Source organism: Lissotriton helveticus, chromosome 9, assembly GCF_964261635.1.
Source record: "Lissotriton helveticus chromosome 9, aLisHel1.1, whole genome shotgun sequence".
In the NCBI taxonomy this organism is placed as follows: domain Eukaryota; kingdom Metazoa; phylum Chordata; class Amphibia; order Caudata; family Salamandridae; genus Lissotriton; species Lissotriton helveticus.
The window spans coordinates 248,080,663-248,097,142 of record NC_136070.1 but is presented as its reverse complement, the minus strand read 5'-3'; the positions used below and the strand labels follow the sequence as shown (position 1 = coordinate 248,097,142).

General features: G+C 43.3%; 1 protein-coding gene across 2 annotated transcripts in view; it reads left to right on the top strand.

Moving 5' to 3' along the window:
* The window catches only part of HGSNAT (heparan-alpha-glucosaminide N-acetyltransferase), a 355,722-nt gene that overhangs the window by 207,728 nt on the left and 131,514 nt on the right, over window positions 1-16,480 (top strand). For both annotated transcript variants that reach the window (XM_078659862.1, XM_078659863.1), the window contains 3 exons: window positions 4,576-4,697; window positions 12,011-12,137; window positions 16,017-16,103. In XM_078659862.1, the coding sequence (XP_078515988.1) occupies window positions 4,576-4,697; window positions 12,011-12,137; window positions 16,017-16,103 (336 nt within the window). The remainder of the gene's footprint in view (window positions 1-4,575; window positions 4,698-12,010; window positions 12,138-16,016; window positions 16,104-16,480) is intronic.

Here is a 16,480-nt window from a genome sequence, read left to right as displayed (position 1 = left end):
TCAGTCTCCAAGGGAGTGTGCCAGGGCTGTGTGCTTTCCCCAACCCTGTTCACCTTGTATATGAACAGGCTTATAAGCAAACTTTATGACTGTGGAGGTGACCCACCAAGATTAGCTGATATATTTATACCCTCTTGGCTATTTGTAAACAATACGCTGCTCATTTCCAAAACCCGAATGGGCATCCAGAATGTGCTATCCAAATTCGCTGAAGCATGCAAAGACCGGAGCCTTGAAATAAACTGTTCAAAAACAATGTTTATGGTTTTTAATGCCTATAAATCCACCAAGGGGAAAGTGAGGCTGGGTACCCAATCTTTAGAGCAGGTCAAGGCCTTCAACTACCTGGGAGTCAGAATTAGTGACAATTTAGCATGGACTCCCCAAATTCAGAAGAGCGTACTAACACTCCAGCACGCGAACTGCGCAATAGTAAAGAGGGGAATATGCTCAGCCTTCCGCCCAATTGCCCCTATCCTAGAAATATATCAGGCTAAAGAGGGGGAGATCGTGAAAAAATCATGAGACAGAAAAAATCAAAGCACATCCTGAACTTCCGTACCCTAAGCCCGCATGGATTAAATCAGGACGAAGAGTTACACTACCACCTTTGAACAGTCTAACTCCCTTATAACGAACTGAAGTGAGGAGCACATAGAACTGACCTCTATCTTGATTTTACAATTTTTTATTTTTAGTTGTGATTTTTTCAGAATTTTTCTAACTTTTCATTTTTTCACTAGTTTAATGGCCTTTAATTATTTCACAGGGTGGAAAGAGAATATGGACAAAGATTAATCTTAAGATCTATGTCGAGTGGCAAATTGTTCAAAGATCTAATTGTACATAAGAAATGGGCTGGAATTGAGTTCACCATTGCCCACTGGAGGGCACCACATGGCGAGTATTGCTTATCAGGCGAAGAATGCTCAGCATGATTCGCATGCAGCACTAGAAACATTGGTTTGAGTATTGAGACTTTAAGAATAGAGGATAAGCCCACTGGAGGGCATGTACTGATTGACTAAATGGTGTTAAATTTTGTTTAAAGGTAATTTGTATATATCACCAAAAACTTCGGCCCCTCAGAATCACGAAGATCAATCAAATAATAAGTTTTCTTTGATACTACATGTCCCACAATGCCCTGTGATACAAACAGGAAGTTATGTCACTGTTGTCTGCACTCTATTTAAAAAAATGTGTGGTTGCTAACAGTCCTGTGAGCAAGGTCTCCGTAGAGACTGAAACGCGTAAGGTGATGCTGCTGGCTTGCTGTTAATAAATCTATTAAACCACTAATATCGACTGGAGATTGTTGTGAAGCCTCGGAGTGCACGGAGAAAGCTGCCCTTCGGAGAAAACGGAATACGATTGAATGGCGGCTGGGCTTTGCCGCCCTTTGGTTGCACCGCCCAAGAGCACCCGGAGGCCTTGAAGTGGGCCATGCTGGACGGATATATATATATATATATATATATATATATATATATATATATATATATATATATATATATATCTCATTGGGAGACACTGGAACAGCTGACTCATGATTTTAATTGCCAACTCCTCACAGCCCTTTTGCAGTCATGTATTTCTTAGTGAAGAAATTCTGTTTGTCCTTTATGCCTCATTGCTTATTCTCTTTTGGGACCATTGCCACCACTATTTCGGGTTGACTCTCAAAACGGTTCTGAGGTATTTCTCACAGGCCGCAACTGCAATCAATTACCCTTGTGATAAGCAAACTAGCAACACCTTCTGGCTTGTCACCAAGGGACAGAGGTCCATCTTCCACTCAGATCTGGGCAGGTTCTCCTCATGGATTCCACACCAGCTTTTCTTGCCACCACTGCAGTGCCTGGCTACAAGAGTGTCCCTTGGCCCCTGTTACACCTGGGAAATAGTGTTTGGTCCCCTCTTGGGTCTCAGTCAGTGCTACCATAAACCTGGACCAACTCCACCTCCGCCCCTGACATTGCTACCGCCATCCCCAACGATACAAGATCCAGAGGAAAGACTGCCCCAAACACCCTGGAGGAGGACTTGCCATTGCACACAATAACTCCCTCCTACTCACCACTTCCAGGACAAACCACTCCCCGTCCCCCACGGAACACCTCCATTTCCGGATCCAGGCCAGCCCCAGAACCCCCTATGCTGCAACCTTGCCTACAGACCTCCCGGAGCTTGAACCGCGTTCACCACAACCATCACCGAACTCATCGCGCCCCACGCCATCGCCTCCATGGACTATATACTGCTCGGAGACCTTGACTTCCACCTCGACAACCTCAGCGACCCCAACTCCACCGCCCTCCTGGACAACCTCGCCAGCATCGGACTGAAACAGTTAGGCAACACCCCTACCCACAAGGCAGGACACACCCTCGACCCCATCTTCGCAGGAGGGAACAACATCCACTTCAGCCACACCATGCAACCCCCCTGGATGGACCACCATGGCACACATTTCTCCTTCGGTAAAGCCACCGCTCATAAACCTGTACTACGCCCACTGTGAAGGAACTGGAGCAAGGTCACGGAGGAGCACCTCAACCCCACCCTGAACCACGATCGCCATCCCACCACGATCGACGTCAACTCTGCAGCCAATGACCTGCACAGATGGATCACCAACTGCTCAGACAAACTCGCCCCCCTCCGCAATTCCGACAGACAGCGCCCCATGAAAGCCACCTGGTTAACCACTGACCTCCGAGAATCCAAATGCACCTGCAGGCGTCTCGAGAAATCCTGAAGAAACTGCAAAACCCCGGAAGATCGGACCACCTTCAAGAACGCCATGACAGAATACCAACGCATCAGATTCACCAAAAGGACCTTCATCCATAACAAAATCCTCGCCAACTCCAGCAACTCGAAGGAACTCTTCAGCATCATTCAGGAATTCCACCAAATCCCCAGGCGAAGCCTCGGACATCACACCTTTCCAGGACCTCTGCAACAAATTAAGGTCCTACTTCCATCTCAAAATCAAGTCCCTCTACGACAACTTTAACGAACAAACACCAGACACCGAAACTACACCTACCTCCAGCAACACCAGCCAGCCTACCATCTCCCCCTGGACACTGGTCACCACCGAAAACACTGCCACAACTATGAAGAGCATTCACTCATGGGCCCCCATGGACCCCTGACCGCCTCACGCCTTCCCTAAAGCCATTATAGCACCTGAGCTACGAGGTACCATCAGCGCTACCTTTGAATATGGTACATTCCACGATGACTGGAAATACTCAGAAGTCAAGCTCCTCCTCAAGAAGCCCTCTGCAGACCCGACAGACCTCAAAAACTAGAGATTCATCTCTCTCCTCCCCTTCACAGCTAAAGTCACCAAGAAGATCGTCAACATTCAGCTAGCGAACTTCATTGAAGACAACTCAATCCTCAACTCTTCCCAATCCAGATTCCGCAGCAACCACAGCACCAAGACCTCCCTCCTCACCGCCACAGACGACATGCACACTCTCCTCGACCAGGGCACGCCTCAGCCCTCATCTTACTAGACCTCTTTGCAGCCTTCGACACCGTCTCCCACCGCACTCTCACCGCCAGACTACACAAAGCCGGCATACAGGGAGCCGCCCTCGATTGGATCCGTTCCTTCCACACTGGTGTAACCCAAAGAATCAAACTCCCTCCTTTCCTCTCCGAACCCACAGAGATCAACCGCGGTGTACCCCAAGGATCATCGCTCACTCAGCTCCATTCTCTTCAACATCTACATGGCCCCCTTCGCCCCCATCGTCATCGTCATAGTATCCTACGCAACGACACCCAGCTCATCCTCTCCCTCATGAAGGAACCTGACACCACCAGACTCAGCTTCCAGGAAGGAATGAAAGACGTCTCATCCTGGATGAGCAACAGCCGTATAAAGCTCAACTCTGAGAAGACAGAAGTCCTCGTCCTCCGACCTACCCCCTCAGCTTGGGACAACACCTGGTGGCCCTCCGCCCTCCCACAGACCACTCCCACAGACCACCAAAGGGCACAGTAACCAGAAATGGGCAACCCTAGCTCTAGGTCTGCATCCCTGCACACAGGGCTTCAAAGTTCAACCCCTGGCGCCACACCCATGTGACTTGTTCATGCTACAGTCATATTGTAGAGGCACAGAATGATGGTCCTGGCGTCAATGCCTCCTTATCTATCTCACTGAAACAGTCAAGTCAACACTACTGGTTTCCACCAACAAACGTTTTAGTGCTTTCTCAAAGGGCAGCGGTCAGCTATCATTCAAACATTATTACAGGCTATTGTAGCCAGGAAGATGAAGGCTCTGCTGCAGGTAATTTTTTTCTGATACTTGGTAGGTTTTGCAGATGGGATAAAAAGCAATAGGATTTAAGTTATGCTTTCCAGTTATCCTGGGATAATATTTCTCAATATCCTATAAAGATAAAAGGGGCATTCAACGTTGCTCTCTCTACACAAGAGAATAAGGTACATTTCAGTAACCATTACCAAGCCAAAGTAGATTGTGCAGACGGCTGTTTGTGATGTAGAATTAATTAATTTGGTAACAATTGGATTTTTCTATTTCAGGATTCAATAAAGGTTCTGTTTCAAGATGTATTACCTTTCTGGCCTCAGTGGATTTTGATGGTTGTGCTGGAAGTCATTTGGATATGCCTGACATTCCTATTACCAGTTCCTGGCTGTCCACAGTAAGACATAAATAATATCTTTTTTAACAGTATTGTTTCATTAGGTAGAATGTAGAATGTTCGGAGAACGTTATTATATGCATGCTAAAGTATTCCTTCCTGTATCACAACTTGTCTTGAGTTTTACATGAAAACACTAAATGGCTAAGTGAGAAGCAAAACAATGTTTGTCTATTCTTTAACTGCATCAAAAGTAGCTTAAATTCTTGTGATTTGAGCAGAGGTGAGCTCTTTTGACCTTTGTTAATTCAGCTGCATTACGCTGCATCGTCTACTGTAAAACACATGGAAAGCCAGAATGCCCTGATGGTTTCTGGAGCCATAAATGATCTTTATCCCCAAAAATACGTTAGTGGCTTGTTTAGATATGCAGTTTGTTTTGTTGTGAATATAATGGCATTTATATTGTTTCACACCAATGGGAAATACATTATATGGGTCAAGAAGAAACAAGCATTTGCAATGCAATAGGTCTCGCATTAGTAAATTTGAGCTATTGGTATTGTAAATGACACATTTTTTATTTATGTGTTGGTTTTGAAAATAGCAAAATTAATAGCTTTGTCATTTACAATGCCAATAGTTTTAACTTTCGCAAACGTGACACCTATAGCATTTGTAATGCAATATGTGTTCTATTTACATGACTTAGATGTATTAATATTACAAATAACATTGGCTTTTATTTTTTTTAATAATTAATACTGAAATTAAAGTTATTGTAATTTATAATGGCAATAGCTTAAACTTTTGAAAAATAACTTTTGGGAAGATTATGTTCAGTGTATTTTATTGTGATTAAAATCCACGAACATAAGTGAAATATTAACATCTTTTTGTGACATTTGTAATAAAGCTTGAAACATTGAGAGAACATATTAGAACCAGTTGTTGTTGAATGGTTGCACAGAGTGATGCTGTGGCGTTCAGTGGTGCTGAGTGATGCTGTGGCCTTCAGTGGTGCTGAGTGATGCTGTGGCATTCAGTGGTGCTGAGTGATGCTGTGCGCTGAGTGGTGCTGTGGCATTGAGTGGTGCTGTGGCATTCAGTGGTGCTGAGTGATTCTGTGGCATTCAGTGGTGCTGTGGCGTTGAGGGGTGCTGTGGCATTCAGTGGTACTGAGTGATTCTGTGGCGTTGAGTGATGCTGTGGCGTTGAGTGGTGCTGTGGTGTTGAGTGGTGCTGTGGTGTAGAGTGGTGCTGTGGTGTAGAGTGGTTCTGTGGCGTTTAGTGGTGCTGTGGCATTGAGGGGTACTGAGTGATGCTGTGGCGTTGAGTGATGCTGTGGCGTTGAGTGATGCTGTGGTGTTGAGTGGTGCTGTGGCATTGAGTGGTGCTGTGGCGGTTAAGTAATGCTGTGGCGTTGAGTGATGCTGTGGCGTTGAGTGATGCTGTGGAATTGAGGGATGCTGTGCGCTGAGTGGTGCTGTGGCATTGAGTGGTGTTGTGGCATTGAGTGGTGCTGTTGCGTTGAGTGGTGCTGTGGCGTTGAGTGGTGCTGAGTGTTGCTGTGGCATTGAGTGATGCTCTGGCGTTAAGTGATGCTGTGGCATTGAGTGATGCTGTGGTGTTGAGTAATGCTGTGGCTTTGAGTGATGCTGTGCGCTGAGTGGTGCTGTGGCGTTGATTGCTGCTGTGGCATTGAGGGGTGCTGTGGCATTCAATGGTGCTGAGTGATTGTGTGGCGCTGAGTGATGCTGTTGCGTTGAGTGATGCTGTTGCGTTGAGTGGTGCTGTGGTGTTGAATGGTGCTGTGGTGTAGAGTGGTTCTGTGGCGTTGAGTGGTGCTGTGGCATTGAGTGGTGCTGTGGCATTCAGTGGTACTGAGTGATGCTGTGGCGTTGAGTGATGCTGTGTCATTGAGTGATGCTGTGGCGTTGAGTGGTGCTGTGGCGTTGAGTGGTGCTGTGGCATTGAGTGGTGCTGTGGGGTTGAGTGGTGCTGTGGGGTTGAGTGGTGCTGTGGCATTGAGTGGTGATGTGGCGTTGAGTGGTGCTGAGTGATGCTGTGGCATTGAGTGATGCTGTGGCATTGAGTAATGCTGTGGCACTGAAAGCAGTTAAAAAAAGGTTTTAACCCCTTCCACGCTGATGACGAGCTCAGCTCGTCATGAGGTACAACTCTCGTACGCTCATGACGAGCTGAGCTCGTCATGAACCACGGGGTTCCGCGATTCTCAGCGCACAGCGGGAAAATGCGCCGCGCGCATGCGGTTAACCCACATTGCACAGTTTGCCAAATACATACATGGTTAGCAGTCCGTTTGGTTTGCTAACATAGGATACCTTGAGATTGCGTTTACATACATGTCACTCTACTGTTAGTAGATAACACTTTACTGTGTTTAAGAAAGTTCTTGGACTAGCTTTAGAAGTATTGAAATTGTTAACTGATGGAGTTGGTTCTGAGTTTAGGATAATCCGTGTCCTTGCGCCTACAGAGACTCGAAAACTCTTCATTTTAAAACCGGGTTAACAGGACTATAATTTCAGATGGAAAAAAAACGAACGTTTATGAGTTGCTTTTGCACAGAATCAGGACCTGTGAGAAGTCCTTGATTTACGTGATGCAGAAATTAAGTCACGTTGCAGCATACTTTCTGTGGTAGGCATTCAGACCGGCGGAAAACCGAAAGTTTATGAGCTGCTTGTGCACAGAATCTGGAAACCTGTGAGATGTGCTTGATTTACGTGATGCAGAAATTAAGTCACGTTGCAGCATACTTTCTGTGGTAGGCATTCAAACCGGCGGAAAACCGAAAGTTTATGAGCTGCTTGTGCACAAAATCGGGAAACCTGTGAGATGTGCTTGATTTAAACCGAAACTTTATGAGCTGCTTGTGCACAGAATCGGGAAACCTGTGAGATGTGCTTGATTTACGTGATGCAGAAATTAAGTCACGTTGCAGCATACTTTCTGTGGTAGGCATTCAGACCGGCAGAAAACGAAAGTTTATGAGGTGCTTGTGCACAGAATCGGGAAACCTGTGAGATGTGCTTGAATTACGTGATTGTGGAAAGAGGTTCAGGGGGAGAGTGTAATAAAAAGCAGCAGATGGCGGGGAGCTCTGCTGGTGTGCGAGGAGGATAGGGGTGGGGGGTCGGGGGAGCAGGGGAGCAAGCGAGTGGGAGGGAACCAGCATATGGGGTGTGACGAGTGGGAGTGAAGGAGCTCTGCTGGTGTGCGAGGCGGATGGGGTGGGGGGGCGGGGGAGCTTGGGAGTGAGCGAGTGGGAGGGAACCGGCATATGGGGTGTGAGTGAGGCCAAGCGCGCGCTGGCGAAGCGTCACGCTTCAATGGATCACATGCATTGGGAGGAATCCGCTTGGTCAAAGAGTTTGTTTCAACTACTATACTCTCGTCTATTTATCCCTGCGGGATAGAATAGTCGAGACCTAAAAAGGGCAGAGTAAAGGTGCACTAAAGGTTATGGAAGGAATGCTTGCAATTTGTCTAACAACTGGCAATTGCTCAGGGTAACATCCCAACCTATTGTTCTTCTTCTCACCATGCCACCCCAATCTGCAACCAGCCATATGCAAATCAGTCTTGACCCTGCATCAGTAGGTATAGGACAGCCTGAACTGCCATGCCAAGTCCCCCCTGAGTCAGGTTTCTCACTGATTAGGGCTTATATGTCCAGTATGGCTTTCGTTTCAGTGGCACAGTGAGCAAGGGAGCTACGCCTGTGCATACCTATGTCACCGAAGGCGGTACACCATTCTGTGTTTAGCAACAAACACAGGAGCTCTGGTTCTCTCAAGATTCTGTGGAAGACTGGAGTTTCATGAACCACAACACGGTGTGTTCCTGTGCTTTCCATCACACCAAGGAATATGGCTCCCACCACACTTTAATATTCTTACTGCTGTTGATGGGTTCATCTGGTAGGGGATTTGGAAACCAGTGCCTTTTTTTGTTCCTACTTGGAGTGGAGAAGGTACTGCCTGTTTGAAATGGCATCCAGGCTGAGTTCCTTCTCTGTCCAGTCCTATGCTTCTCTGCTAATCCAGCTGTGACAGTGCAGTACCACAGACATCCATGCACTCAGTTCTAGATTGCCCCATTCACTTTCCCACTCCTTTAACTGCCCCATCTCCTATGCTGCTTCCCCACACTCACTTTCACCCCTCATCCACTTACCATTTGATCTTGTCATCCATTCATGTGCTCATTCAATCATCCAGCCACATTAATCCATGCTCTAAGTGGCCTCTTAAACCATGCACTCACTTATATATTCATTTATCTGCATTCACCACAGGAATTCTAAATGTTTTTGCTTTGCAAGTACGTGTTTTTCTGTTATGATCCAATATCATAAAGCCATTTAGATAGTTTTTAAAAACATGGATTCATTCCGTTCCTTGGCTAACTATCTAAGTAAGACTTTTGCCAGCCATCAACTCCAACAGGCATGTTCATTTTATTCATGCATAATCTAAATCAGGGGTGTCACCGGGTAGCTCCTGAGCTACTGGTAGCTTGCCAGTAGCCTGGAAGTAGCTCCCTGAAGTGCAGCCTGGCACAGTACTTAATTCAGGGTGGCTGCTCTAGCCATATTGAAGAAGTCACTTTGCAAGAAAATAATTTATTTTTTGTCAGTGTGTTAACTCAAAATGGTCAATCCATATTTGATATAAAATCATGTATTTTGAGAAACTGATATGCTGATGTTTCGAACAAAATGATTGAACATCCAAAATATATTTAAACTGCTCTTTAAATGATCGTTCATACTGAGTTGTGGAGATTTATAGTTAATAGTATTTTCTTTGTGCCTGTGGGCACTTACTTCTGTGATTGTTATGTAATTAGTCCCTTGGGGTCTTTTTTTTCTGACACTGCTGTTAGTAACCCCGTCTTCTGCGTCAGGTGGTTGGTGTTAACTACAATATTGGATTGAATATTGTAATGCCTTTATCACTTGGGCTTGGCCAAGCAATATGGTTGACTGTGTGCAGTCCACAGAGGCGTCAGCGAAAGCCTCCGATCCCCTGAAAAATCCTGATGTGAAAACAAGTAAGGAGACCCCAGACCAACATTTAGTGGAACATGAAGCTTTCTGAACAAGAAATGTGTTGAATAAGCAGGGATACTTCAACAGGCCTAGCTTAAGCTGAAGTATAAAAGAGCTCCTGCACCCAAACATCCTACTCCCTGATGGGAAAATGGTACCAGGAGTGCTTTATGCTCAAAGATGGCCGGTTGCCAATCCTAACTGAGGGCGCCTGGCACCGAGCACTGCAATCTATGACAACACATACAGACCTCGTAGAAGACCAAAGAAAAGATGCAAGGCTTGAGCTCACAGGCTGCTGGATGGGAACCAGAGGTCCTGTTGAGTCCTTGGCTTCAGGTATTCACAAAGCTTGTGTGCAATGGGCACAGTAGAGCCTACTCTTGGCAGCAGCTGCACGGCCTCCTTATTGGTCTACTGCTGCTGCTACCTGGCTGCTGGGAAGAGGCAAGCCCACAGGAGCTGGGATTGGGCCCGCTAATGAGTGCCAGATATCAATTGCTTAGTGGACCGCAGCATATTCAAGCCAGTTACTATTGCCATTACAGCAGTAAGGTCTGATGTTGCAGTTAAGGAGCTAGAAATTGTCATCACCATCGTCCCAAAGGTCCAAATCAGGGAGGCAGTCTTTCTCCAGGTCAAATTACTAGGATAAAACTGCATGTAGATCTTCTTCTTATAAAATGAGCATTAAACAACAAAATTCCCTACTAAACAGTAAGAACTTTCAGCAACTACACAAAGCAACACAGAATAAAGTCTCAGTTGAACATATTGAGAAAATGCATTTATTGCTCACACATTTGTCTGAAACAAAGTGAATAAAAGAATAATGTTGGAGAAGAGGAGGGCCTCACAGATACAGGATTGCCACGTTTAGTGTGGATCCTGAACCAGGGCCCATTCTCCACGTGGTGAGCGTCTACATTAGCAGTAGTTCAAATTTGGCTGGCAAAAGTAAGCTGTGGCTGCTCAGGAAAAGGCTGAAGAAAAGCTGTTTGGCCCGATTGTCTCAGTTTCCCATGCGCTCTCCTAGTGCAATTCGCCTGTGGAAATTGTGATGTTAACCTGGTCAAGGATTTGTTGCATAAGGCCTCACAGAATAGTCATATCTCAGTACACTACAACACACTGGGGAGTACATATGGCATAGCTCAACCTAATGCAGAAGAACAGAGGGCAGCTGCTCAGTAATGGGTAGCTTTTTCATCTGGTAAAATTCTTTAGGGTGATAGTAGAATACTGGAATGTAAGAGTATCTAAAAAAACAAGAGGTGGTAGGCTCTTGGAAAGATCTGGACACAAAACAAATGTTTGCTGAAACTGCTTCTGCTGTTAAAGGATGGAAAGATCAGACCAGAATAGCTGCTTACAGCCTCTTGGTTGCCAGGAGACACACTGGATTTAGGCCTGAAATGCTTGTTCCTTCCAACAGTCATAAGATATACTTGTATGGTTAGGAATTTTTTTGAGGCCCCCTAACCAGACATGAGGCCAGATTACTAGCTGTCAGCACCTAACTTATTTGAATGTGGGAACTCTGGGACAGATTTTACACGCTGTTAAATCTGGCTGGTAAAATCATGGGCATATCGGGTTGCACTCGTGTCCTGACACCCTCCCTGCCTCGCAACTCCTCCACACACAGGGCCTTATCTCTCATTTACCACTTGCTTAGAGCAGGAGGTAAAAGGGAATGGATTTGTCCTTCTATGCCATTTTGTACCCTTTAATTCCAAATGCGCATGTTACTCCTGAGTTTGTGGTCAAAACTCTGGATAGCTGGATTTAAATGTAAACATTGAAAACATATCCTATGACTAAGCTTTCCCGTCCTAAGCATGGCAGCCCCTTTCATTCTGTAATATTTTGCAGTCTATTCCATAGGTATTCAGTTTTATAGATCCTTTTACATCTGCACAATTTCTGTGTCATCATGGCCATAAAAATTACCAGAAAAAATATTTGAGATTACCTTCTCCTGACATCGCTAGACTTGTTGCTCGTACCATTACAATATCCACAGCCTGACTAATTATTTCACTACTTGTCATTTCTAAGAGTGTAAGCTAAAAATTCAGTTTTCTGATCTTCAGTATTACAAAAAAGGCACTAGGTGAATTTGTTCTATGAAAATTCCTTTCAAGGAACAGGTTATTAGTAAGTAACTGGCCACTCTGTTCTTTCAACCTATCCAGTAGATTACATGCAGTAAAGTACAATTCCAAGTGTTTTTTGTAAATGGCTAATGTATTCAGATCATTGTGAAATAGCTTGTTTTTGTTCCCTGTAGGGGTTATCTTGGTCCTGGTGGCATTGGTGATTTTGGAAAGTACCACAATTGTACTGGGGGAGCAGCCGGATACATCGATCGCTCGGTCCTGGGAGTAGAGCATATTTATCAACATCCATCTCCCAATGTGAGTGAATAATTTGGTGTAATAAAACTGTATCAGATACTGTGAAATATTCTAATCAGAGGTAGTTAATTTGTAAATGTTTTCTTTTTATTGAACTTATGTTGTTTCATCTGATAGAGAGGTGGATCACTGGTAGGTTATCCTGTTATGTTTGTAAATTGATGTGCACTATTGTTTGTGGAGTCTGGATTTAGTGCCCAAAGAAGACTTTGCTAAAGAGTTAGTGGGATGGAAGGTTATGCTACTAAGCCAACTTGTGAAGGTTGTGATGCAGAGCAGAGGGGGCAGATTGATTGCTTTACATTTTTTTCTCTCGGACAAGTTCTTTTCCTGTTTGTTCTTCCAATTATCACACTTTTAATACAATTTAGCATGAAAGAGTGTATGCGTGAAAGAATTCCAGGATTTTATCCCTAAACAAGGAACAGATATAGACTTTTGTCAATCGTTTTTACATTTGTGTTAGCGTGGGGGTAAGCATAAAAGGAAATGTATTTTATACTGAATGAGCATTTTACTGCAGGTTAGAATAGTGTAGTTTATATGTATGTTTTTAATGTACTGTGTCAAGGAAATGCTCGTACAGTTGGTGTATGTTTCTTTTCATCTGCTTCTTCAGGATTCCATACTTGCATACTTGCATAGTTGTCCATTATAAATTTAAAGTATGGTTCCAGGGTGCCAGTATATATCAGTGGCTATGGGCGTATCAAACTACGTTTGTGAGGATAGATTAGAAGGGTAGGCTTCTCCCATACTACTACTGTATTGCTACTGTTCTGTTAGACATTTATATATATTTGGCCAATAGAGGAATGGCACTTTTAATAATGAACTATTTTGCTTAAGTTGTTGATTTGCCTCATGTACAGTATATGCTGCATTGTTAAGAAAATCTAATTCTTCCTTCAGTTTAAGCCAGAGCAGAGGTTGTCAGTACTTTAATTTATGAAGACCTATACGAGCTATTCTCAGAAGTTATTAAAATGTTTCACCCTGCAAAGTTGGTATTTTGTGGCTTATGAAGCTCGTAGCTTTCCATTACCCTTCAGTATGATCATTTGCAGTCATAGTCCAATTCTAGATCCAGTCCTGTCTTCTCACCAGATTGGTTATTAGTACTGCACGCAACAATATTGACGCAACTTGTCATTGCAATCTGCTTGATATTCAGGATCTATGTAAGCATTTACCAGCCCTCCCAGCCTATGTTTTGCTAGCCGCTTGCTCAACATCTTGGTTGATCATGTCTCTCAAGTATGTACACAGTTGTAGTTTCACGTTACGGCACTGCTATGTTGCCTGCTCGGCTTGAAGTTACTCCTGTATTTGACCTTTAGTTAGGTGCAACATGCCTTATGCTTTTGCTACAAGTATTGCTATTTAAATAATGATGTAATTTGTTTATTTAGTGTGCACACTTATATAGTGCTTCATTTCCACAAGACAGTACAAAGAGATGCGCCTCTTCTAGCTCCTCCCTCTGCTAGTTCCTCCCTCTGCTAGTTCTCGCTGAATTCCACAAGCAAAGCTCATAGCCAGTTCTGAATGGTTGAAAGCACTGCAGGTCCCGCTAACAATCTGAGAGGATCAATATTACTGGGCTCTATTAGCCTTTGCTATGGCTGTTCTGTTCAGAGAGGATTGCTATTTTGGGGTTTGAAGTAGATGTCAGATTTGGTCTTCCTGTCTCTCCTGTTTCAGGGTAACCTCACTATTGTGTTGGTTAGAGATGTTGGCTATTTCTCCATCATGCACACCCGGCAGGCTCTCCCAATGCACTCTCTTCAGCCTAGATGATTTTCACCATCCTCTATTGGTGGTGCGGGGATTATTTGACGTTTGCGACTGCTGCGTCTTCAGTAGAGCATCTCACATGCATCCACCTCAGAACAGCTACGACCGTAGCTGTCCATCAATATGTTTCCAACAGGCAGCACCCAACACCAACAAACTATCAGACACAAAGGAATATTTTATACTGACCTTCTAACCTGTTGTTCTGCTTAAACAAAACATGTTCGACAGATCCAGGGTAGTAGCTAGCAGGATTGAGGCAATTTGCTAAAGACCTGGATATTTTGGTCTGTTTGGTCATATTTTGGTCGCAAAATATTGATACATAATATAATAATAAATGTGGAAGGGACGCCCTAAGGGTGAACCTTCCAAATCGCAATTTGTTACACATTTCTTAACCGGTTTTGCGCCTTGTTAATGTTTTACTGAAGCCCAAAATGCATTTAGTACTTAGCAAAGACATTTTGAGACTGGCAATGCTGTGATTTTGTGTATCGCAGGTTTTGAGACCACAAAATGGCTTTGTTCATCAGGCCCTTAATTTCCCTATTTATTCCCTATTTTTACGAATATATGTGTTGTTGTACTTTATCTACAGCGTCTACTTGTATATTTCTAAAAGCAGATGCACAACATATTTGATTAGAGGGCAAATGCTTCTTGCCAAGTGGCCACAATCCATGTCTGACATCTTGAGCCACTCCTGACCGTTTTTTTAAGCCAGCTGAAACATTCTCTTTTCTGGACAGAGAGCTTAGCAGATAGTGAGCATTCCAGCAGCAAAACATTTAGCTTGGAACACCGAATATCCTTACACCATTCCGGGTGAGGTAAACTCATAAGTATATTATATTTCAAACTGTCTTATTTAAGGTAGACTCTGATATTGCTAAATGTGTCTTTGTGTAATTACAAAATACAATTTGGAATCAGATCCCTATATTATTTTAGAAAGCAGTGGCAGGCAGGTCCTTGCTTCTGATACTTGTCAATTTATTTTAATATCCTCATTTCCTTAGTATGATTATAAGCTCAAATGTGCCTCCCTTCTAATTCGCCATGAAGCAGTGTGTAGATTTTTTTTTACTTATCAAAGCTTTTGAACGTATTGGCAGTAGTGCAAGGTTTTGGCAGCGGCTTCCCAAAAAGTAACTATTTGTTCTTATGGTAGGGATGGTACATAAATGTCAGTGCTTTCATTCTTTTATATAAAAGATACCATATTAAGGTAAATTCATACGTAAATATCAACATTTGAGTATCTTAAACATGTTCTTTTTTTTACTTCTTTTTTATAGGGATTGCTTAATGTGTTACTAGAACTTGGTGGGTCATTGCTGGCCCTTGCAATTGCTAGATATTGAAATAAGCTGCCCTGGCGTAAGGACAAATTGGTGTGGGCCTATTGTAATGTACCTTTCTGAAGAGACAGATTGGTGGCACCTACATGCAGCAAATGTACTAAAAAGAAAGTTAAGGAGAAAACATATCAAGATACATGTTCTTAATTCAAGAAAATTCTGATGTGATTGGGAGAGATGTGTTGGGAATAAATAGATCAGGTCATATAAACGAAGAGACTTTAGAAACTGTACAACAAAACAACAGTGGTTCTCAAAATCAGCAGACCAAAGGAAATTTGAAAATGTGCACCAAACAACATGTGAAGCTATATACACAAAAAGTAAAAGCATTGTCTTTAGATGAGCCCTGCAAGCATCTGATAATCTCTACAGGCCATGTAACAGAATCCACATAATTTGATGAAATTGAAGCAAAACTACAGAATTCTGCTATTTAATTTACCATACAAATGAACAAAATGTATGCATTCATTTATTCAAACAAATAATTTTTCTAAAAAAACATAAGGGTGAAGGTGGAAGGGGAATCCAAAACAAGAAGGGACAAAAAGATGCTTCAATTGGAATTCTCCACAAGAACTTGCTCTACTGTATTTAATAACATGCAAAAAATAACAATAATGAGGCAGGGAGGAAGTAAGAAGTATATGCACATGATGTTCAGTATACACAATCACATTGATATTTTCTAATTATTGTCTTTACACATCCATAGGTGATGTACCAGACAACAGTGCCTTATGATCCAGAAGGAATTTTGGGAACAATAAACTCAGTTGTAATGGCATTTTTTGGACTTCAGGTAATTCATAGTTGTGTTGTATCCACCAGCTTTTATGTAAGATCTGTAATATAGGTCAGATGTTAAAATAGAAGAGTTTTTCTTTTTCAATGATAACATAAGTGTTTTCAGTAATTATCAGTGAGAGGTTTACAGCTCTGGACCCATGACATTGGAGGCAAAAATATATTTCACACCTGTATTGGTTAAATACTGCTTGTATTTTGTGAAGTACATTCTCTCTGCCATACATCAAATGTATGTATTGGCTGGTGTGAGGGATACAGTGCAAATTGCATGAGCACATTTGCCCACTTTAGTTTGTGAAGATTGAATGTCACTCCCTACATGGCTTATTGTGGTTAGAAAAGTTAAATAAGTATGTCAGTGTGCTCAAT